Here is a 24,125-nt window from a genome sequence, read left to right as displayed (position 1 = left end):
GGGGGGGGGGGGGGGGGGGGGAGGGGGGGGGGGGGGGGGGGGGGGGGGGGGGGGGGGGGGGGGGGGGGGGGGGGGGGGGGGGGGGGGGGGGGGGGGCTGGCCCGTATTAGTATCAAGGAGAAACGAAGAATAAAAATCATCAATAAAATGTTTTTTAAAGAGTTGGCCTGGAGAGTCAGGTTTGGCTTGGAGGCCTGCTTTTGCCACTTTCTAGCTATGGAACCCTGAACAAACTATTTCACCTTCTGAGAATATTCTGCTTACACTACCTACATCCCTGGAAAGTTGAGAAGAAGGAGCCATGTGAATAGCAAAGCATTAATTAAATGTGAGTAGCAATGATGGATCATACGGATAGGGATGGGGCTAGAGCCAGGAAGACGTGAGTTCAAATCCAACCCCAGACATTTACTAGCCTCATGACTCTGCTGGGCAAGTCATTCACCTCTGCCTGCCTCATTTTGCCTCTCTGTAAAATGGGAGTAATAACAGCACCTCCTTCCCAAGATTGTTGCAATGATCAGATGAGATAACACACGTCAAATACTTTGGCAACCTTCCAAGTGAGAGATAGGGTGTCCCCAAAATCTTAGTGCAGCTCAAAGCTAAAGGCTAATAAAGGGCCCTGAGATTTTGGGGAGATTACCTAGAGGCTGTGGCGAAGATGATGAAGATGTAAGCGCCCAGGCACCCCTTACCTTCCTTGCACTCCAGGGCCACCCGAGACTCCAGGTTGTCCATCTGCAGCTGCAGGCGCTTGAGGGTGCGGTCAGCGTCCCGGGACTTGCGCTTGTAGGCGATGAGGACCACAATGATGACCAGCAGTAGCAAGCCCCCGCCTCCCCCAATACCGATGATGGCCGGCAGCGTCAGAAGGCTGTCCGAGTACACCTGCAGCATCCCTGGGGAGAACTCGAAGCCGCCTGCCTTGATCTGGGGAAAGGACCAGGCAGAAGTGAGAGGAGCTCGGCTCTGGGTAGGGGCCAGGGGCACTGATGGGGTCAGCAAGAGCAGGAACCCGGTAAGAGGAAGAGGGAGGGGGCAGCAGATTTGGAAAGGAAAACTTCTCCAGGCATAAGGGGAGGGATTCAAAAGCCCTCTTCTTCCTCTCTGACATAGGGATGCTCAGAGCCAAGCTGGAGGAGGAGGAGGAGGAGGAGAAGGAGAAGAAGAAAATCCAAATTGCTTGAAACCCTTATGATATGCAAAGTGCTTTCCTCCTAAGGCCGCTGCAAGGAAGGGGAAGCTATTATCTCCAGGACTAAACGGAGTGTCCTAGGAGTGGGCACGTGGCTATGGACTCCCCACAACTACAGAACGTCAGGGCTGAAGGAGCCCTCCGGTAATCTACTCTCGCTGAGTGAACTTGTTTTCAAAAAGGTTTTGGCAACTGTTTTTCAATAGGCCAGTTTCTCTTATATTCTTATGATTTCCTTTTATGCATTTAAATGGGATTCTGAGTAAGGCTCCACAGACTTCATTCAACTGTCCAAGGGGCTCAAGCACACAAGAGGTTTAGAAAGTGAGCTGCGGGAGGGCAGGGACCACCCCGAATTTAGTCTTTCTATCTTCTGGGCCTGGCAGACGGCAGGCATCTCGGGTCTATTTGCTCCTCTCGTTAGGCACTAGAGGGAAGCAGACCCACCCAGGCCACACAGGGGAATCAAAGCCTGGAGCCTGGGACTGGGTCCATCCCGCTGCCCCAGGATACCTTTGTCCTGTCCCTATTCTAAAGCACTCCTCAAAGAGAGCTCCTCTCCAGCCATGGGGGAAAGCCTAAGGGCTCCGGCCTGCTGGGCCCCTACACGCCGGCTGGCTCCCTGAAGCCATGGAAGGCAGAATTATCAAAGTAAGGGGAATGGATGAAGAGACCCTAAACCCCAGAAAGGGCTGAGGCAAGCACGGAGGACTTGGCCAGCCGGGAGGAGAAAGGGAACACTTCTACTTGGAGCACAAGGCCTGTGGGAGAGCAGGCCTGAAGCTCCAGGCCCCTGGATCCCCAAATCCCCGGCCTGTGCTCTCGTGTCCGTGTCTCAACCTTCGGCGGCGGGGCTGTGGAGGGGAGGGCATGCCAGGACAGGCACAGGCTAGCGACCGCGCTGGACAGCGGCGGGGCCTGACCTGGGAATGAGCTTAAGTTCCGGGTCAGCCATGCCTGGCCGCTCAAGGCCCGAGGTAGACCTCGGTCCAGGCACTTCTTAGTCGGGATGATTTCACAGGACAGGGATGAGGCCTTCTTGGTAGGATCACTGGTTGGGAAATGGGAGGGACCTTAATGGTCAGTCCCCTGACCTCAAAGGCAGCATCCTCTTCCCCAGGCCATGCTGCCTCTCTGAGTGCCCCTCCTGGTACAACGTGGGCACCCAGCAGGTGCTGAGCGAATGCCGGACCACACAAGCAGATGAATGGTAGGAGGCAGTGTCTGCCCAGAGCCCACAGGTGCCCTGCACAGCCCTGGCCAGGCAGCTCCATGCCGAGGGGCCCCGGCGGGCACACGTACCGTGACTTTGTGCTGGCCGGTGAGGTTGGGCGATTCACAGAGCAGCTGGGTCTCAGACACGGTCAGCACACAAGGAGTGGAGCCGATGAGCACGGTGTAGTTGAGCCTGGAGTTCCCAGAGGCAGGAGGGAGGAGGTTCCGGCCCTGGAGAAGAGAGGCTGCTGAGTCCCCAGAGAGCCTCGCCTGTCCCCTGCCCCTCTTCCCCCTTTCCAATTCCATCCATCCATCCCTGCTGGGCCTGCTGAGCAGCTGCTCCCTCATTCCCCCGAGATCCGGCCTGAACAGCACAAAAACCGCGGGGCCAGACACCCACCTTGAGGATGAGGGGGGAGCTGGGCTTGAGTTCCAGGATGCCGGAGGGGCTGAGGGGCTCAAAGACGGGGTCAGGATAGTAGAGGAAGTTGGAGCTGTTGATAATGAGCAGGGACCGCACGTTGTCCATCACGAAGCCCAGTTCATCTGGCCGGTCACCCATCTCGGGGGGGCTCCGGCTGGGGTTGTCGATGGAGGGGGCGTGGCACACCATGGTGGTGTCGTTGTACACTATACAAGTCTAGAGACACACAGGCGAGCGGGGGGTGGGTTTGGGAAGGTCATAAAAGCCGAGGCAGACGCCCCTGTCAAAGGAAAGGCTTCCGGGGACGAGGGAGAGCCAGGGAACCAATGCTCTGCCCCCTCCCTTCAGCTCAGGTCTTCCATGAAGGAAACAAGGGACAAATGCAGAAACTTGCTGCCTTGTCACAGAAGCCCCAACAGCCTGGTCCGGCTGTGAGGCTCAGAGACAATCATGCCCCCCTCCCTGGAGTTCCTGGAGACTGCTGATCCCAGGCCATCTTTGGGGACCACCTTGTACTACTCTGTCTTCTTGGCTTGCCTTTCAAATAAGACTAGGATCTGGGTCTCCCCTCCCAATCTCCCTGATCCTCGGTCCTCGGCCTGGGGCTGCACACATGAGAGCACCCTGGAGAGGCTAAAGGAAGGCTGGGTGATCTGTCAGAGCTGGAAGAGCCTAGGGAAGGGACCGGGCTTCCTGGGATAACAATGGTGATGGGAGACACAGAACTTAGCAGTCAACACTTATTTTTTAAAAAAGGAAGGCTTGCTGACTTAAATCTGTGTCCCCTGAAGTCTGGTTCCAGAGATTGGGAAAGTGGAGGAGGCGACCCCAGCAGGGCTCCCACACGTCTCTGAAAGGCTGTCATGGGGCAGAAGGGCCAGACTTGTTCCACTTAGCCCCAGAGGGCAGAACCAGGAACAATGAGCACATATTCTAAGGGGCTCAATTCAGGCTAGATATCAGGAAAAACTTCTTGGTAGTTGGTAAAACCAAAAAAGGGAGAGAGCTGCTTAGAAAGGAGGAAAGCTCCCCCTCTATGGAGGCCTCCAGCAGAGGCCAGATGACCACTTGTAGGGGGTGGGGATAGACTGGACGGCCTCTATGGTCCCTCCACATCTCCGATTCTCTGGATTCAGTGGATGGCTCCTCCTGAATCACGCATGGCTTGGGCAGGCACAAAGAATTTGGGTCTCAGGGACCTTAGAGGCCATCTAAACCGATGAATGTCTTACAGATGAGGACGTGGAGGCTGAGCTTGAGTAACATGGCCAAAAACACCCAGGGAGAGAGGGTCAGAGGTAGGATGTGACCTCCGACTCCCCACTCAGTGATCCCTCTAGATAAAGCCTTAGAGACTATCAGGTCTGATCTCCCCCCATCTGTCCTGCATGGCTTTCTCTCTAGCCTTCCCACAAATAATCATTTTGCCTCTGGATGAATCCTTCAGCACCAGAAGGCTCACTACCCCCCAAGACCCTTCCAGCACCCCATGAGGTCTCATGGCGAGGAAGCTCTTGACATCCAGAGCTCTTAGCACTCTCTTTTAGAACAAATGTACTCCCTCGGCCAGCAGACATCGTTAGATGGTGGGAGACCCTCATCATGTCCCCCTGCATATTCCCTTCCCCAGAATAAACATGGCCGGCTCTCTCAGCTATTCTCACTTAAAGCCGTTCTGTTTAAAGGAATGACAAGCTGAGGGCTAGACAGAGTGCCTGTGCAGGAAGGAGGTGGGCATGCCTGGACACAAGGGCCTTCTAAGCTGCCCATCAGCCCGGGGGGTATCGTTCTTGTGATGCCACTGTGGAGGGCACCATGGCAGGCCTTGAATGTGGGGCTGGCATGTCTGGGCTGCATCAGACTCCCACGTCTCCCATGTCCCATCTCCCCTGCACATGATGGGGGAATACTTACATTCTCCCTCTCGGCACTGCCGTACTTGGCACGGATCCGGGGCTCTCGGACAGTGGCCAGGTTGGTGCCTGTGACGGTGAGGAGTGTTCCACCACTGGGGGCCAGAGGGATATGTGGGTTATCCAGGGGTGGGAGCCCTTCTCCCTCCCAACCCACCCCCAGTCAGATCAGACTTTAGACCCTCTTGAACCCCAGGTACAGAGCTAAGCTGAGGAGAGGTCTGGCTCTGGCGCTCCTTCCCCCCAAATCTAAGACAGCTCTGAATTCTAATTAGTACGGCAGGACTGAGCCACCAGCCATTTATCTATGTTGCTGCTAGATTTGTACCAGGCCTCCTTCCAGAAAGACTGGAGATGGTTTAGATTAAATACATAGTGTGAGATAAGACAATTAAAGATAAAAACAGAAGAAAGACCATCTGATGGAGACAGAAGGAACTGATGCTTTCAGGGACCCGAGTTAAGCAGATATCTAACACTTGGACAACAGTCTCGGCTTTGGGGAGCCTGAGTGCCCCCAAAGACCAGGACAATACATACAATCATTTGTAGAGATGCAGTTAGTGCCAGTTTCCTTGGCACTGACACCAGACAGGAGTCACCCCAAGTGGGAAGGAGTGCTTAAGGATCTTAAGCCCGAGAGCCCATGACTTCCCATCTCTAGAGCCAAGAGCCAGAATGGTGAGGATGCTAGATTTAGGGAGGGAGGGGACCTTCGGGGACCTCTCGTCCAGCCCCCTCAATTTACAGAGTAAGGGACTGCACCCTAGAGACATTAAGGGATTTGCAGGGGGCCACGGATCTAATGAACACACTCCTCACTATTATAAGACTGCCTTGCCCCAGGTTCTGTCTTTTGACCTCTCTGCCTCGAATCTACCTAATGAGAACCAGCTTCTGATTCGTCCAGCACCCACAGCACCCCCAGAGAAGCAGTCCCTGTTTGGCTGACTATGGCCTCGAGGGGGTCCCTGGCAATACTTGGTTCCCGTCTCTGTTCCCCACCTGTTAATGCTCCACTCGGGGTCAATCCTCTGGATGGTGGGGTCCTCGGTGTAATTGTACTTCACATCAGAATTGCTGAGCTCAGCCCTGTTAATATTGATGACGATGTTGGCACCACCAGGGCTCTGGCCCGGAGGGGTACGGCAGCGGATTTCCCGGGAATTCCTCCTGGGGAAAAAGAGGGGACAGAGGTCAGGGGATGCTAGCACAGACTCTAGGGGGAAGAGCATAGGATTTGGGGTCAGAGACCCTCGATTAAAATGTGGCCTTTGGTATCTCAGACACTTCCTAGACAGGTGACCCTGGGCCAGTCACTTATCCCCATTGAGGTGTCTGTACTCTGCCTCTATTGTCACCATTAAAAATTCTCTTTCCAGGGCACCAAGGGGACTCAATGGATGGAGAGCCAGGTCTGAGGAGGGGAGGTCCTGGGTTCAAATCTGGCCTCAGACCCTTCCCCTCTGGTTGACCCTGGGCAAGTCACTTCAGCCCCATTGCCTAGCCCTTACTGCTCTTCTGCCATGGAACCCATACACAGTACCGATTCTAAGACGGAAGGGAAGCGTTTAAAAAAAAATTCTCCTTCCAGCACTCGCACCCTTTCCCCCCACATGGGGACAGGAAGGTCTCCGAGGCGCCAGGCTTGGACCCCAGACGGTCAGCCCTCGGTGAGGCCATGAAGCAAACTGGCCATCCCTCCCCTGAGCAGCTGCAGGTAGGCAAGGCCCGCCCGGACCCACAGTGCGGGCACGGAGAGGGAGGCGCCGGCGCAGACGCACACCCCTCCCAAACGGATGCCAGCATCTCTGCGCGGGCCCTGGGCTGCTGCAAACAGCAATGATTAGTGCTGATAACTGGTAATTACCGCAGGAAAATATTTAAAGAGCCGCTCCATTATCATCCCTAATCTAAAAATTATCCACTTCGAGCCCAGGGGCTTTTGTTAACATTTCTTTTTTTCTCTCTTAAAAAAAAGGGAAAAAAACACAAAAATTTAAATACTTTTTCCCCCAGATTCATTTTTCCTGGAAGAAAGTAACTGGGTCTGCGCCAACCCGAGAGCTGACTGTAACTGAAGTATTCTTGCCATTCCAGGCCTACCCCCTCCTCCTGTCAGCCCTGATCCGCACTGGGCCCCCTCAAGGCCAGTCTGAGAGAGACCCTGCCCCCCACTGGCCTCGCCGGAGGACTCCCGGCTTAGCCCTGCCTCCAGCCTTGCCTATCCCTAGCTGCCTCCCCTCCTCTCTCCCTGGGGTTTCCATGGTAACCTCCCCCCTCCTCGGGGTTTCCATGGTGATAGCTCCCCTAACCCAGGTTCGACATGGCAGCCTTCCCCAACGAGAGAGTCTCTGTGGTTTCCATGGCAGCCTCGAGGCCCACCAACAACCCCCCACATCAGTTTACGACAGCCCCCATTCAGCCATCCTGCCCAAAGTCAGCCCCCCATGCCCACTCGTCAACGTACCAGGAGAAAGTGCAGGGCCGGCCCCCAATGGAGACAGCCACATCGCTGCCAGCATTCAGATGATTTCCCTCAATACCAATCCAAGTGCCCCCCGAGAGAGGGCCGCGAGCAGGGGTCACCCGGTAAAAGGTGGGGGTCTGCAGAGAAAACAGCGTGGTCGGGGGACATTACGGGGTGTTCTGGGGGGGCAGCACCAAAATGCAAGGCTATTGGGGTGAGCGGGGGCACCAGGACACACGGAACCCTGCAGGCCCCAAGAACTGGGGACTGGCGATGCCCTTAGCCCTGGGGAAGTCACCCAAGGGCTCCAGGCTCTGTCTCTGCAGGACATAAAATTGGCCCCGTCCTCCTGTAGCCTCCTTCCACACAGCAGTAAAGAGGCAAGTCTGCACAAATGCAAGGTAGGTCTATTTTTATATCTCCCTGCATAGTGAGGCTCATGTGAAGGGAAAAATCTGTAGGTAATTGGCTCCCTCCCCCCTTGAGAACTCTAAGAATACCCTCCACACAGCATGGTGTGGTGGAGAAAGTGGGGGGCTGATTGTCGGAGGACCTGGGTTCTAAACCCAGCTCTGCTAAGAATACACAGGGTGACCAGGCAAGTTGCTTCCCTGTATGGATTTTGGTCTTGAGACTTATAAACAAAAGGGGTTCAATGGGATGATTTCTCAGATTCCTCTCAACTCCCCCATTCTGCATTATGGTATCCCTCCCAGCTCCTTCCATTCCATATTCTAGCATCCATCCCAGCTCTCCCATTCTATATTTTAGAATCCCTCCAAGTTCCCCCAGTCTGATTTCCAGGGTCCCTCCCAGATCCCCCATTCTATATTGTAGGGTCCCTCCCAGCTCCTCCATTCTGTCTTCTAGGGTTCCTCCCAGCTCTCTATTCTGTATTCTAGGAACCCTCCCAGCTCCCCCCCCCATTCTGTATTCTAGGAACCCTCCCAGTTCCCCCAGGATGCATTCTAGGGTCCCTCCCAGCTCCCCTATTCTGTATTCTAAGGTCCCTCCAAGATCCCCCATTCTGTATTATAAGGTTCCTTCCTAGCTCCCCCATTCTGCAAGCTGGGGTTCCTCCCCGCTCCCCCATTTCACGTTTTCAGGCTCTCCCTGTAGCCCAGAATGGTTGCCCGGGGGAAGCCGTGGAAGCTGATGTTTGTTCACTTCCTCCCTCCCTCCCTCATCAATTCAGAAATGGCTCCTCCATGCTCGCAGCCTCCTCTTCCTCAGAGATCTCCAGTTCTCTAAGCCTGGTCAGGCCTAGCCAGAGTGGACGGGCCTGGTGTCCAGGGCAGCGCAGGCCGCTCTCGGGTCCCGGGGGGGGGTGGTCCTTACCACGAAGGTGAACCTCTTGGGGGACACGGCGCGGTAGTGAAGAGAACAGTCTCGGACGCACACCTCCACCAGGGCGTCGTGGGCTCGGCCGGGGCTGGCGTCTCCGATCTCACACACGATCCTGGGGAAGGTCGAGGCGTCGGTACAGGCCGGGACATCCCGTCCGGACGCTTTACACAGAGGGCCCCGCACCGGGCCTGCACCCCGTCCCTCCCTCTGCGCCCCGGTGGCAGCCTGGGCAGGGACACCTCGTTGGCTCGGGACGGGGCGGCCCTCCCGAGGGCAGGAAGGGTCTTAGAGGCCCTCACTCCGGGGCTGTGAGCCGTGGCCTTCCAGGCTCACCCAGGGGGAAGCGTCAGAGCGGGCCTCGGACTCTCCTGGGCTGGCCCGGCCCACGAGGGCAGGACCTTCTCAAGGAGCGGCACACCCTTGGAGGCTGGGGAGGACGGCGGAGAGAGCGGCACCTCTGAAGTCAGAGGCTCCGCGTTCAAGGCCTCGCTCCCTCACACGCAGAGGCACGACCTGGGCGCCCTGGACGAGGCCTTTCCCTTCTCTAGTAAAGGCTGCGGCTGGAGGAGAGGCCTAAGCCAGCTCCTCGCCCTGGACCTGGGATCCTCGGAGGCTTGACCGAGAGGGAACATTCCGGGGAACGACTCCATCCCCAGCCTGTCCAAGAGGTCTCAGAGGGGGCAGAGGCAGAGGCCCCCTCCGTGTGGGCCTGGAGCTAAGTCCAGTGACCCCAAGAGAAGGCATTGGGCTGCCCATTTCTGCCCTGCTTGGGGGGCGAAGCTCCTTTGGCCCTGCATCTCTGAAAGGCCCCCAGGAGGGCCCCCGGCAGTCAGGGCACACTGGCTCGGGACCAGCCACCCAGAGGAGCGCCCTGTTGGCACCCTGTGCTAGGGGAGGCCCACAGCAAACCCAACAGGCAGTGCCAATAGAAGGTGCACCTGCTGGTGCCCCCATTTTACAGATTCGGGAGGCTGAGGCCTGTGGAGCGCTTCCCCTAACTGCCATGGGGGATTCCCTGGGGGGCTCCTGATGTGCCCCCCACCTCTTCCCTACCCCACGAGAAGGTTCTGAGCTGGGAGGCAAGAGGCCCGCTCTGTAACCCGCTCTCACCCGGACTCCCTGGACGGGGATTGTGACTCTCGAGCCTCCGTTTTCGGGCCTACAAAATGGACCTCCTCCTGGCCCTGCCTTGCTTGCCGTGAGGGGGAGGACGCCACTGTGGGGCGCAGGGTCTGTGAGCGGGAGGCTCAGGGGTCCCCCTCCCTCGCCCGCCGCCCCCACTCACTGCTCGGCGCTGATGTACTCGCTCTCGATGGGGTTGCACATCACCTTCCCCACGTGCACGCCCAGCCGCACGTCCTCGAACTTCAGGCCCAGGTTCTCGCCCGTGATGGTGAGCCGAGTGCCGCCCTGCCGGGGGCCCGTCTCCGGAGAGAGCTGAGGAGAGAGGAGCGCGGCTGGGCCTGGGCCTGGGCCTGCCCTCGGGCACGAGGGGGCGCGCCTGGCGCACAGAGGCCCACTCAGGGAGAGTCTACGGCCACACGGCAGCCCAGGAGCGGGCTGGGGGATTGGCGGCAGGGCTCGGGCCCAGAAAGGGAGGCGGCCGGCAGCCTCAGAGCGAGGCAAAGGCCCGGAGCCCGGGCCTGCCTGGAGCCCACGGCCCTCCTGCGCCTCCGTCGCCCCCTCTCGTCCTCCCTCCCCGGCCCGGGCCTGGCCTACCTTGAGGATCTTGGGGTCTGAGCAGCGGCTATTGCCACTGCTGGCGTGCATCCAGCCGACGTCCGGGGCCGGGCAGTGGTGGCGCAGAGAGCAGCGCTTCTCGGCCACGCACCAGCCGCACTCGAATCGCGGGTCGGCCTTCAGGCACAGGCCGCAGCTCTCCCGAAGGGCGGAACACTTGTACAGGTGAGCTGGGGACCAGAGGGACCGGGCTCAGGCGGGGGCCGGGGAGAGCCGAGAGGCTCGGACACCAGGAGCTCGTCCCCTCTCTCCCAGGGATGCCTGGCCCCGGCCCCCCCGCCCACACCAAGACCCTCGCTCTCACAGGGCTCCCCGCTGGACACGGAGGTGCCCAGGCCCGGCCCCGGCCCCCCCGCCCACACCAGACCCTCGCTCTCACAGGGCTCCCCCCTTCCCAGGGCTCCCCACTGGACATGGAGGGGGCTGGCCGCCCTGCTCTCACCTTGGATGTTCTGGGGGTTGTCGATGACAAAGTTGCCATTCCACACCACCGAGAGGTTGACAGGCAGGTCGCTGATGTCGTTGCCCTCATAGGTGTACTGCGGGAGGGGAGAGGAGAGCCGCTGGTCAGGGGGCAGCAAGCCCAGGGCTCGGGGACTGGCCACAATGGGCCCCCAGCACCCCCCACCCCCGCCCAACCTCCAGGCTTCTGGTCCTGCACTCAGTCTCCTCCAGCTCAAGGCCCGGCACACCCCCCGGGGCATGGAGAGCCAGGCCTGGAGACGGGCAGTCCTGGGTTCCAACATGGCCTCAGGCATTTTCCCGCTGTGGGACCCTGGACAAGTCACCTAACCCCCACTGCCAGCCCTTACCGCTCTTCTGGAACTGGCACTTCAGATCACTAACTCTAAGACAAAAGGCAAGAGGCAAAAACAATAGAAAAATAAAAAAATCCACATTCTCCCTGAAAATGATTTCTCCTTCTGCTCTCCCAGGACACATGACCCGCTGGGCCGGGCAAAGGATGGGCACAGAGGTGGACGCAGGGCCAGCGAGTGAGGCATCAGGGAAAGCCTCCTGGAAGAGGCGGCATGTGAAAGGGGCCTGAGGAGGGCCAAGAGGGGGCGCCCAGGCCGGCCAGCCCAGCCTCCTCACGGAGCAAGCCAAGGCCCCAGGAGTGACGGGAACATCTGAAGATGCCGAGCCATGAGAGAGGTCTAGAATCAACAAGAAGGGAGCGCGCTAGAGAGCAGGTGGACACGGGGCACGGGGACAAGCCCAATCTGGCCGCACCATATGTCATGGGGCCTCAGTTTCCATATCTGTAAAATGGGGGGATGGGCCGGAGTCAGGAGCTCTTAATGATTTTTGTGTCTCAGATCCGATGGCCAGACTTTGGAAACCTGTGGACCCCCCTCCTCCGCAGGAGGGTTTTTAAACCTTCCCTTCTGTCTTCAATGGGTTAGTGACTCATCCAGGGTCACACAGCTAGGAAGTGTCTGAGGCCTGATGGGAACCCAGGACTCCTCATCTCTGGGCCTGAACCGCTAAGCAGCACTCCCCATTCCAATGATGTTTTTAAATCTGGAGGATTCCCAGGAAAACCAATTCTACTGAAACACAAGAATCATATGTTCCAAGGGAAAAACAAAGCCATTCCCATAGCCCAGACTAGATGGTCACCAGCGTCCCTTCTGGCTGGACATCCTGGGAGTTTGGTGGGGAATAAATGGGGGCAGCCAGACCCTGCCATGAGCCAGAGTGGAGGGGCAAGAAGAGGAGGCCTTGTGAGGGCACTCAATGATGGGCACCCAGGGTGGGAGAGGCTCCTGGCAGAGGGGGACATCAAGGAGGCTCCTACATGAAAGGGGCATTTCCAGGGTGTGTTCTGAAGCATCGTCTTCAAGCTGGGGAACCCCAGAAAGCTCTCCTGCTTCTCCTCCCTGTTCAGCACATACACACTGACCTCTGCCAGTCACCCCCTCTCCTGGCCTCCAGTCTCCCCTGGATACCCCAGACCTTCCCCCTCCAGCTGGGAACAGGTCCTCTCTGGAGCTCCCATTGCCCGTGCTGCCACCTTAGACAGTGCCTAGAGCCAAGCACCTCTGCAGTTGTCCTCCAGCTCCCCACCCCCAAGAGCACCCCCATCTCCTCTCACACATCCCCGAAACACAGGCGTCTGCACAGAGAAAGATACATGGCATTCATCAGAGGAAGCCTGCTCTAGAGAGTGCTGAGATGGGCTGAGGAAAGAGGGTGAGCCCCAAAAGGTGCCCTCTTGTGCCAGGCATGGGTTACATGTCAAATTTGTTCTCTGCACCTCCACACTCTCTCTTTCTCTCTCCCTCTCTCTCTCCCCCCCTCTCCCTCTCCATCATCTCCATCTCTCTCCCCTTCCCCATCTGTGTGTGTGTGTGTGTGGCTCTTTGTGTGTGTCTCTCTCTCCCTCTCCCTCTCCATCTCTCTCCCCTTCCACATCTCTCTCTCTCTGTCTCTGTCTCTGTCTCTGTCTCTGTCTCTCTGTCTGTCTGTCTGTCTGTCTGTCTCTCTCTCTCTCTCTCTCTCCTCTCTCTCCTGCACTCAGGTGCAGCCCCCTCCTCGTGCCCTCCCCATCTCCCCCCTGCACAGGCTCCCTGCGCCCCCTCCCCGCACCTCTAACTCCGGCCCAGCTGCAGCTGTGTCCTATTTTTCTGTAGCTGATGACCTCAACTCCTTCCCAGCACTTGGGGGACTGAAGTAATGTACATGGTGTCTCGCTGGGGCTCGACTGCAATTCATCATTATTTTATCTGCAGGAACTTAATTGGATCCTATCAAACTCTCCTGATACTCCCTCTTCACTTTAAACACTGCTGCAGGAAAGATAAATGCGGGCCGGCCAGGAGAAAGGGAGCGAGCGGAGCCGGCTTGCGGCAGAGGAGGATGCCAGCCCCTCGCCTTGCCATGGGAAACGGCCGAGCCCGGAGCCTCGTTTCCACACGCCCCACTGCATGATTAGGGCTCGTGGAGGTCTGTGCTCCTGGGAGTGGGGGGCAGGATTTCGGGGGTCTAGAACCCCCAGCGAGCATGGAGGGGAGCGGCTGCAGCTCCCCTGGGGGGCCTCTTCCTCCCTTCCCTTGGTCAGTGCCCCCGAGGCCGCTCGGGTCTACTCTAGGAATGGAGGCTCCTCATCGTGGCTGAGGGCAGACGACAGGGGCCGAGCCGGCCCAGAGATGCTCCCAAACCCATCCCGCCTCCCAGTCAGGGGTTCCTCACAACACCCTGATAACCCCCAGCTCAGGAGGATTCTAAGGTATTCATCCTCGGAAGAATTCTGCAAGGCCACGTAGGGAACCGTATCCCCATTTTACAGGTGAGAAAAGTGAGGCTCCGAGAAGGGGAAAGGTCCTCCCCTCCGTCACACAGCCAGACCTCCTGATCATGATCCCCCTGACTCAGAGAGCGGTAAGGGTCAGTCAGGGTTCAAGGACTTGGGGAGCAGTCCAAAGTCAGCGTGCCCAAGAGCAGGCCTCACCCATGATGGGGTCTAAACATCCCAGAGACCCCTCCTCATTTTATAGATGAGGCCACGAGGCCCCCAGGCCTGGCCCACCCTGGCGACGGGCTACCCCTGCCCTGGGAGATGCCTGGGAAAGGCCTCCTGAGCAGACGCTGAGAGAGGCGAGCAGAGCATGGACACCACGACCACACTGACCACACTGACTGCAGACACGAATCCCACAAGTGTTCAGCAGCACCCCAGAGCCGGGGGATGGGGGATGGGCAGTGCCTCCCCCTTGGGAAAGAGCCTCTGCGGACCCCGGCCACGGCGCGTCCTTCGGGCATTCCTGGCTTCTCCCTGGCTTCTCTCAGCAGGACCCCCGTGGGCGTGTGCCCAACACCTATGACTGGATCCCACGGTTGACCGTCTCCCAGAGCATGGAGGGGACGATGTGGACCGCAGCATTTCAGAAAACACATGGAAAATTATTCCATGTAATTAGGGAAATAAAGCGTAAGAAAAGAAATGGAGACCCACGGAAGGAAGATCCCCCAGCTACAACTGCAAAGTCATTCAGTGGTGGGAGCCCCGAGACACCGAGAAGATCTGAGTTCAAATCCAGACGCTTCCCAGCAGAGGGGCCCTACTATGTCCTTTAACCACTGCCCACCTCTGTTTTCTCATCTGCAAAATGGGACCATGATAGCCTCAACCTTCTAGGGCTGTGGTAAGGATAAAAAGGGATGTTTGTAAAATGCTCTGCAGACCTCAAAGCACTATCTAAATGCTCCCCATCATGACTATTATCCTCCCCGCCCACCGGCTCCCATTTATTATTTATTATGATAGCATTTGTGCTAGTTATTTAGGACTATTATTGAAGTCAGCATTTGAACCTAGAGCCTCAGACCCCAAACTCAACCTTGTTCCATTGCGGGTCAGAGGCAAGAAGTGCCCAGATGAACACAACCAGCCCAATTCCCTTCCTGGACGCCCGAGCAAACGGAGAATCACCATCCATCCATCAACAAGCATTTAACTAAGCACCTGCTATGGGCCAGGTACCATGCTCAGGCTGGTCTCCCGAATGCCCGAGGTAGGGCTCCCAACTCTCAATCAGTCCAGGGCTCTTTCCAGCAACACAGCACAATGGAAAGAACTCTAAGGCTATCATTGGGAAGATGAGTTCGAATCCTGCCTCAACAAGCTATGTGGTGGTAAATCATCTGACCTCCAGCTCCCTCAGCTTACTCATCTATAAAATGAGGATGATGAAAACAGTAGATACTTCTTGGGGATACGATTGGGATCAAATATGTATATGTAATTAATGTAATGTAATTAATATAATGTAATTGACAAATAACATAATATAATATTCGATATAATATGCTTCATAAGCCTTAAATTATCATATAAATATTCATCATTGTTATTATTTCCACTGCCCCATAATGCCTCTGTAAACCATCTGCTAAATCAGTAAGAAATTGGTTTGTTGTTTTTTTTAAATATGGCTTGGTTTTTGTTTTTTTTTTTTTACTCCATGCATCTGACTACACTGCTTTTGAACTAAAAAAAAAATTTTTTTTTAAATTAGTCTTCATATATTTTAAGCCCCTAAAGCTTCTCCTTTTTAGGATTCGGGAAATGCCCAATGTATAGATGGGTGGGCGGGCAGGCCCTGGGCACACCTGGGTGACACCTCCTTCAGCCGGCCCCATCAGGGAATGGAGGTGCTCTCTGGAAGGGAATTTTCCAGAAAACCTCGGTTTACCCCACTGGAGAGCAAAGCCTGTTTTCTGTGAATCACTGCTAACAAGAATCCTCTCCCAAACAGGACATACTTCCCTGACTTCACAAACAGAAGGCACAGAAGAAAATTCATCTTTTCCTTGCAGGGTTCTCATTAGGAGCATCCAAGGCGGCCTCGATCTGGCTCTGAGTGAGATCCCTAGCCAGCCTCGGCCCACCCCTTTGTGTCCCCTGTGTTCCAGCCAAACGAGGGGACTGGCTGTTCTGCCTCCCCCAACACGCCTCCCATGTCTGGAATGTATTTCCTCTTCAACAGTGCCTGTTAAAAACATGGTCCCCTTCAAGGCTCTGCTCCAGGGACGTCTCCTCTTTGCAGCCCCCTCATATCCCCTTCTAGCAGTGGACAGCCTCTCCTTCTGCAAATTACCTAGTTTTTTCATGGTTTGTCTTCATTCTGTTGTAGCCTACAGAAACAGCATTTGGACATCCAGAGGCCCTGAGAGGAAATCTGACCCTGGTACTGGAGGGATGATGAAGATAATGATGATTTTAAGGTTTGAAAAGTATCTTGCCTAAGTTATCTCATTTGATTCTCACAACTCTGAAAAGAGAAAGCTAGTATTATCCCAGTTTTATAGAAAAGGAAACTGAGGCTGAGAAAGGTTAAATGACTTGCCCAGGGCCACACACGAAATAGTGTCTGGGATGGAATTTGAACTGATATTCCTTCTCAGGGAGGGAAGGGAGAGATGGTCTACCTGGGAATTTGAATGTAACCAAAACCAAACAAATTAATAAATAAATATTTTAAAAGAATTCAGGTGTTCCTGATTCTAGATCCAGTGCCCTAGCCTACTATGTCACTTCTTTCTCTTATCCCCAAGACCCTTGCTTTTTCCTCCTCTCCGGCCGCACACAAAAGGCCTCAATGACCTGGGGTTCTCTTGAAGTTCAGATTCTACCCATCTCTTCCAAATTCTAACTGGAAGGCCCAGAGCAGCTCCAATCAACTCATACTCTCAATTTCTCATCTATAAAATGAGAGCTGGATTTGATGAATTCCTCTAAAAATCTCACTTCTCCGCTACAATGGACTCCCTGGATTAGGGGTCAGAAAACCTGGCATCAAATCCAAGAACTGCCAAATCCAGTCTGTGGGAGCTCAGATAAAGCATACTCATTGGACCTCAGTTTCTTCATTTGTAAAATGAAGGCATTTGAATGAGACTGCCTCTGTCCAGCCCTGGTTCAGGACCCTGAGCCTAAGTGATCTCTAGGGTCCTTCTATCTCTAAAAGGAATGACCAGCTTTCAAGATTCTAAGACCCCATCCCAGTCCTGGCTCTGTATTCTAAGGTCTTTGCCAGCATCTCTAAGGTTTCTCTTGGTTCTAAGCCTATGACCTATGAGCCAAGATAGGATGGATTTCTGGGTGACTCTTGGGTCCTAGAGGGCCAGGATAGGTCAGAGTCAGACTCAGAAGGGTCCTCAGAGACCATCTAGTCCAAAAGCATTAAACAAGTGGCCCTCGATGCTAGAGTGAGGCTGGAACCAGTTGAAAATCTAACTGCATTATTTAACAAAAAAATTAAAATACAGGAAAAGATAATGTTAATATGTGGTTTTCTAAGTCAATATGCAAGGCAGGGACCCTTATGTACAGTTCACTGGCTCCGGTTTCTATTTAAATTTAACTCAATCCAATTTAGCCCCTTCACTTTGTAAGTAAAGAAAAAGGCCATAATGGTCAAGCAACTCATCTAAAGCCACTCATGTAGCATGTATGCGATTGTGTACATGCATGTATGTACAAACACACACTCCCTCCCTTCCCTCACTCTGGGCCTTGTCTGACACTGCTGTAAAGTGGAATGTAAAATAAAATAACTCTCCGTGTGTTGAGCCGTGTTCTTTTACCCCAGGATCAGTGCAGAGAGCCACGGTGGCGGCAGGAAGCCCAGCCCTACTCAGTGGACCTTTCTATTAGCCCTCACTCCTGTATATCTCCAGCACAATGATAACTGACATTCATAATGACGGCCTGGAGGCTCTGCAAGAAACTGAAGTGTCTTTTGAATCATCAAAGAAAGATTCAATTAGGCTCCATGTAGTTTCACTGTTAAGAGTGCTTTATTATATTCTAATTCTTAGAAAATGGGTAATCCGCGCATGGTACCTTTCTAATAATCAGAATATTAGATTAGCCAGAACACTGCATTCTTTGACTCGGCTGGAGAACGTAGCAACTTACCAGAGCTCTCCACTCCGGTATAAAACCAGCATTTGAATGGGGATGATGGCAAGTCCAGGCCAATCTATCACCAGGCCACAGGGCTTTCATTCAACCCAATGGACTGTCTAAACCATCCACAAATAATATCTGTAGAGTGAGTCAAATTCTTTGGAGTGTCTTCATATCCAGAATCTCACTTAATTCTTATAATTAGTCCAAGAGAAGGGTAAGAAAGGAATTACTGTACCCATTTTGTAGATGAGAAAACTCCAGTTTCTCATCCTCTTCCAATACTCTACCCCAAAGAAGTCACCCCCAAGTCCCTGTACATACCCAAATATCTGCCGCAGTATATCCAGGGGTAGCCAAGAAGGATTCTCCCCTAATGGGGCAATGAATGAACACACTGGAGTATGTGAATGGGAAAATGCAATTAGAAAGGATGGATAGGAGAGATGGAGGAAACATGGAAGACTTACAGGCCGTGATTCCAGGTAAGATCAGGGCAAGTAGATACACCCCGTGTCAGTTTTCCCATGGCCCAGGGAAGCCTCTCACCCCATTGAAGGTTCTTCTCTGTTACGAAGGAGGGCAAGGAGGTAGAGGGAGCAAGAGGGGTCCACAATGACTGTGATGTGAAGCAAAAGGGATGTACAACACAAATAATATAAATGAAGAGATCACCAAAGAGGAAGAGATCAGAACAAGCAATCATGATCCCAGAGAATGGGTGATGGGAGAGTGGACTATTGCATTCGATTGCTTTTGCTCAACCAGTTTTTCTTTGTTACAAGGACAGGTTTTCAAGGAGTTTTGATCGACATCTAGAAATAGTGGAGTTTGTTTTTTTTAAGCAATGATACTTTTTTTTTTTTAAGACAGTATTCTGGGGCACCTACGTGGCTCACTGGATGGAAAGCAAGGAGATAGTAAGTCCTAGGTTCAAATCTCACTTCAGACACTTCCTTGTTGTAAAATCCCAGGCAAGTCACTTAATTCTCTTTGCCTAGCCCTTACCACTCTTCTGTCTTGGAACCAATAAAGGGCTTATTTTTTTTAAATAGTGTTCTATGGTTCTAAGCAGCTGGTTTTATTTTCATTTCCAGACCCAAACTGCTTCAAGGTCTGAGCATAGAAGCCCTAGAACACAGAACATTGGATATGGACAATAAAGGCATCTGGCCACCATTTTAGAGAGAAATACACTGAGGACCACCAAGAAGAAGAGACTAGCTCAAGAAGGCAGAAGAGTTAGGAGCAGAGTTCGAATCTAGATCTCTCCTGGCACCTAGAGCTCTTTCTTATGGTCAGGGTCCTGTGATTTCATCAGTATAGAGACTCCCTCTACCAACATGTCTACAACATTGAGTAGTAGAGAGTTATCTTGGATTCAGAGGCATTTAAGGCACTTAAGCCTTGCCCACAGTCACACAGCAGCAATCATTAAGAAGTTTCAGAGGTGAGATTTGAACCTGGGTCTTCCTAATGGCAAGTCCTGCCTAGTTAACCTTTGATGCCATGCAGCTTCCCTTTTCCATCGTGTCTAGGCCAAGCAGGCCACTGAACTACACATTCTCTGAGCAGCACTCAGAGTCCAGGCACCACTTAAGTCTCTGATTCAGAGGACAATTCTCCCAGGACTTGGGCAACCCAGCGATGCTACTGCCCCCTGGCCTGGGGCAGAGGACGTCTCCCAGAAGGACCAAAGGGAGAGGGGCTTGCTTTCTTCTTTTCCCCTTTCTTTTCCCAAAGCTCAAAAAATCCAGGTCTCTGATTTATACTCTAACAGGAAAGGTGTTACCCACCTATCAATAAACATTTGCTGACCTAAATGACTAAATAATTGATCATAAAGAAGTACTAAGTACCTTGTATCTCATTAAAAGAGCATCTGTAGTGTTGACTGAGCCAGCAGGGGGTTCCGAACTTTTTTTTCCCCTGCTATTCATTGGCCTGCTTTATTAAGTGTGCGTGCTCCTGGCGAAGGAAAAACGTGCAAATCGAGGCAGACCCATGTTGAATGCTTGGCAGCTCCCCTGGCCGACCCTGTCCCCTCTCCATTAAAAGTCGTGATCACAGCAACGACAGCCTTTCACTCTTCCCTGAATTCACTGCCTGGATCCCAGCCTGGATCCCAGGAAGGAGAATAAAATCACCAAGGGTTCTAGAATCGACCCAAGGGGAGCCGATCCCCATTTCCCATTTTACAAAGGAGAAAACCGAGACCCTGTTCCTAGGAACTCCTCCACCACTGGACGTGGGCACCAACTTGGCCACCAAGTCTTCTCCTTTTCACCCTTACCTTCCGTCTTAGAATCAAAATTGTCTTGGTTCCAAGGCAGAAGAATAGGAAGGGCTGAGCAATGCTAGGAAGTGTGTGGGGCCAGATTTGAACCTCTAGGCCTGGCTCTCCATTCACTGAGCCATCTTGCTGCCCCCAGCCCTAAATGTTTTAAAGAGCTGCCTAGAACACTCAGAGGCTGTCACTTGCCCACAGTCAAGGAGCCAGGATGGGAAGTCGGCTCTCTACAGATAAGCACAGGGGCGTCATACACACAGCACACTCAGGCTGTGGCCAAGACAGGCTAAAATGTAATTGGGAAGCAGCGGCCAAAACAAATTAAATAAATAAATAAATGAAGTTCATGAGATGTAGATAATATTGCATTTTAAAACTGAGTCACAGTGCATTCCCATCAGGATCCACTTCTATTTGAGTTTGACACCAATTTCTTAAGTCAAGTCATTGCCCCTCAGGATGGCCGTGATCCATTCCCTTAGTCTGCATTTGCCCCAAGTAAAGAGGGGGGCCATTCTAGGATAACAGGATGGCTCTACGTGGACAGCCAATCTAGTGCCATGGAAGAGGCTCAGAAGGATGTCAGCTGAAAGCTCTGCTCTGCCATTTGACTCCCCATAGGACGGGGGGCACCAGGAACTTATTCCAGGCCTCAGTTTCTTCACTGAATTGAGGAGGGTCAGCCTCAATGGCCTCTGAGGTCCCTTAATAAAAGATGCTCTGACCGCTGGGCCCCCATTTCTCCTTTGTAGAATGAAGGGGCTGGACTTGATGGTCCCTAAGGCCCTTCTGGCTCCATGACTCATGCATTTTATGGCCAGCTGTGCAAGCATCCAAGCACAGGAGGGAGAGGAGAAAGGCTGGATGGAAAAGGAGACCGCCCCCACCTCGCTCTTATCCATAATTCTGGTGGAGATTGTCTCAGTCTCTCTTCTCTTTCCTTAAGACCAGGAAATCAAGGTCTGCCCTCCTTGTCTTGTTCTATGCTCTAGCCTTCCTGCCTCGACCAGCATGCCCTGAGCGAGGGGCGGAGCCCCTAGACAGTCCTGGCTCCAGCCTACCAGCTAACCTTGCCCATGAGTCTTCGATCCTCAGTCTCCAGGCCTGGTGTTAACATGGAACAGGAAGCTCAGGATACCTTGACCTTCAGGCCCCCGGGAAGGTCCCCGGGACTGGCCTAGGCACGTGCCTCCAGGAGAAGCAAAGGCCTGCCACACACACACCATTGGCACCAAAGGAAGATGGTGGGTCTTTGGACTGGAGCCCTGCTGGCCTAAATTCTGACCCAAAGCTTGTCTTGACCTATGTATGATTTGTGTTGGCCCCTAGATTTCTGACCCCTGGGGGACCTCCCATGGGGCTCATCTGAACCCAGTCAGAAAGCTTCAAGTTTCAGAACCAGGATTTGAACCCAGGTCTCCCGAGGCCTGGATGGGGGCTACTTCCCATTCCAATCCATTATGAGCTTGCTGGAACTCAGAATAACAGAATCAGTGTGGGAAATAACAGCCAAGATCATCTAACCCATCCTTTCCTGAGTAAGAGTCTTCTCTAAAGCCTTTGTGACAATCAGCGATCCAGCCTCTGCTGGAAGAATTCTGGAGAAACTCCCTCACTCCTTCTCGAGGCCGACTCTCGAGGCCACAGAAGTCACGCAGGGGCACTCGTCCTCTGGAACCAAACAGAACACGGAGTCCTCCTTCCCCGGAACAGCTCCTCAAATGCTTGAAGACACCCCTCTTGTCCCTCTTGTCCCACCCTTCAGCAGTGAGACCTTCAAGCGCTGCTCCCACATCACGGTCTCCCCATGCCCCCATCATCTGGTCCTCCTCAAGCTGTTCACAGGCCGAGGCTGACCCAGAACATGAAGCCCAGGGAAGAGTCAGACCTAGAACCGTGGGGGCACTCCAGAGGGTCCTGGAACCGACCCGGGCCTGGGCCTCACCCAGGAAAAGGGCCATCCACCGGGAGCACTCACAGACCACCCACACAGCACACTGTGCAAACACAAATAAAGCTCCCACCACCCGCAGGGCAGGGCACAAAGGAGACCCACCACGCAGAGGCAGCAATGTTAAAGCTGGGAGGCCGTGGGACAAAGGAGAGGGAAGGACCCGAAGGAAGGCCGAGAAAGCGGCCTCTACCTCGTGTGCTCTTAGTGTCCCTTTGGAGTCAGAATGGCCCTCTGGTAATGAAAGCTGAAATAAATACTTTTCCTGGCTGAAAGGTAAAATGATCATGTGTGGCATATTTAGAGGTGGAAGGGTTTGGGGAAACCTGGCCGTTCGGAGGAGAAGGAGGAGGAGGACGAGGAGGACGAGGAGGAGGAGAGGCTTCTTGTCCCTCCAAACACCAACCTAATTCTTTTAATGTCATGTTTTAGAAAGCCACCCCGTCCTCAAGAAGAAATCTCTTTCTCCCACAAAACCTTTCCATCCTTTCCTTCCCCTCTCGCCCTGCCCCAAGACAGTCTCTGTTTTCTCGAAGCACAATGGCCGGGGCCCTGGACGCTCTTCCTCTAACTTGCTAACTCGGAGGCTGACCCGGGGGCTGGAGGGCCCTGTATGTCCCCCCCAGAGAAGGGGGGCCAGAGTAGAGGAAGGGCGGCCTCCGCTCGGCCCTCAAAGGGGCCACGTGGAGAGCTGCTTCTGTGGCTCTGATGTTAGGATGAAGGAGATCCTTGGGTCAGAGGGGGCGTGGGGGACTCGGACAGGCCCCAGAGCCTGGGCAGCCGGACCAGCGCCCCCGTGCGGGAGCCTCGGCGTGGGGCCGAGTCGTTGTGGAGCTGCCAAGACGTAAAGGAGCGCCGCTCCTCAGGAGCACCACCAGGGCCGGCGGGCGCCGCTCCACTGCCTGGGCCACGGGGGTTCAGCTGGCGCTGCCCGCTGATGAGGACCCAGAGGACTCGGGGCGCCGCGGCCCCAGGGACCCGGCCAGGATTAGAACTCGGGCCCCCGGGCGGGACTCACCGAAGTGTTCTGACACTGGATGCTGGTGCTGTTGAAGCGCAGGGCGGTCACGCGGGCCGGGCTGCCCGGGATGTGGAAGATGCACTCGTAGTTGCGCTGGCCAGACTGAGGCTGCGGCAGGTTCTTGGCGGTCAGCGTGATGGGCTTCACCACTCCCACCGGGACGTAGATCTGGGTGGACGGCAGGATCTGCGGGCAGTCCTGGAGGGGCGGAGAAGAAGGGGTTCAGTGAGCGGCACCCCGAAGACGGAGGGGTGCGGAGGCTGCTGGTGCCGCCTTGGACTTTACACATAGGGAAACGGAGGCACACGGCGCTTCCGTGGCATGGCCAGAGTCCCAGAGGCTGGGCTCAAATCTGACCTCCGACACTTCCCAGCTGTGTGGTGGCCCTGGCCAAGTCACTTAACCCCCTTGCCGGGCCTTGGCCACCTTTCTATCTTAGCATCAACACACAAAAGTGATTCTAAGACAGGAAGGAGGAAGGTCAGTTCCGGCGCAGGTTTCAGGGGAGAGAGGGAGGACCGGCCGAAGCTGGGGGTGTCCGGGCTGGCCTGGGACAGTGTGGACAGGCTCGGAGGGCCCCCAGGGGGAGGAGGAGCGGCTTCCTAAAGAAGGCGAGGGGGGGAGCACAGAAATAGCCCAGAGTCAGGCAGAAAAACAGCTCCGGGCCCCTGGGGCCGCCCCCGCGGCAACCGGAGCCTGATGCAACCCCCTCTGCCTGCTTGCAGGGCCCGGGAGGCAGGGGAATAGCAGGCGGCCGGGCTCCCCAAGAGCCGCTCGCTCTAAATAGAGAATTAATAACCTGTCTTGAAAGAGGCGCTCCCGGAACCCCAATCCTGGGCTCCCGGGGGAGGCGTCTCAGGCGCGGCCCTCCTGGGAGAGCCCGTTCCGGGCAGGGCCGCCAGGGCAGCCCGCTGCTGCGCCCCCACCCGGCCCTTCCCACCCCGGCAGGCCGCACCTCGGCGCACTCTAAGCACCCGCAGCTCCCCTTCTTCTCTGTTCCATGGTGGAAGGAGCCGCCCCTCCCCCATCAGCTCTTCTCCTCTCGGCTGCTCACACAAGGCCGCGTCTCCGGGCCTGGCAGGCCGGGTAGCAGAATGGCGGTCAGTCCTTGCGGCCCATCTCTGGCCGAGCCACGCCAT

At 54.9% G+C, this 24,125-nt stretch overlaps 1 protein-coding gene across 1 annotated transcript in view; it reads right to left on the bottom strand.

Moving 5' to 3' along the window:
• The window catches only part of PLXNA1 (plexin A1), a 224,964-nt gene that overhangs the window by 63,024 nt on the left and 137,815 nt on the right, over positions 1-24,125 (bottom strand). Inside the window, exons 8-18 of the mRNA XM_044676176.1 lie at positions 22,984-23,184; positions 10,750-10,846; positions 10,287-10,477; positions 9,853-10,004; positions 8,559-8,679; positions 7,221-7,357; positions 5,756-5,923; positions 4,752-4,845; positions 2,814-3,053; positions 2,495-2,644; positions 699-927 (exon numbers count right to left, since the gene is read on the bottom strand). Of these exons, the coding sequence (XP_044532111.1) occupies positions 699-927; positions 2,495-2,644; positions 2,814-3,053; positions 4,752-4,845; positions 5,756-5,923; positions 7,221-7,357; positions 8,559-8,679; positions 9,853-10,004; positions 10,287-10,477; positions 10,750-10,846; positions 22,984-23,184 (1,780 nt within the window). The remainder of the gene's footprint in view (positions 1-698; positions 928-2,494; positions 2,645-2,813; positions 3,054-4,751; positions 4,846-5,755; positions 5,924-7,220; positions 7,358-8,558; positions 8,680-9,852; positions 10,005-10,286; positions 10,478-10,749; positions 10,847-22,983; positions 23,185-24,125) is intronic.

The sequence above is a fragment of the Gracilinanus agilis genome, chromosome 1 (assembly GCF_016433145.1).
Source record: "Gracilinanus agilis isolate LMUSP501 chromosome 1, AgileGrace, whole genome shotgun sequence".
NCBI lineage: Eukaryota > Metazoa > Chordata > Mammalia > Didelphimorphia > Didelphidae > Gracilinanus > Gracilinanus agilis.
This window is presented reverse-complemented; position numbering and strand designations above follow the sequence as displayed.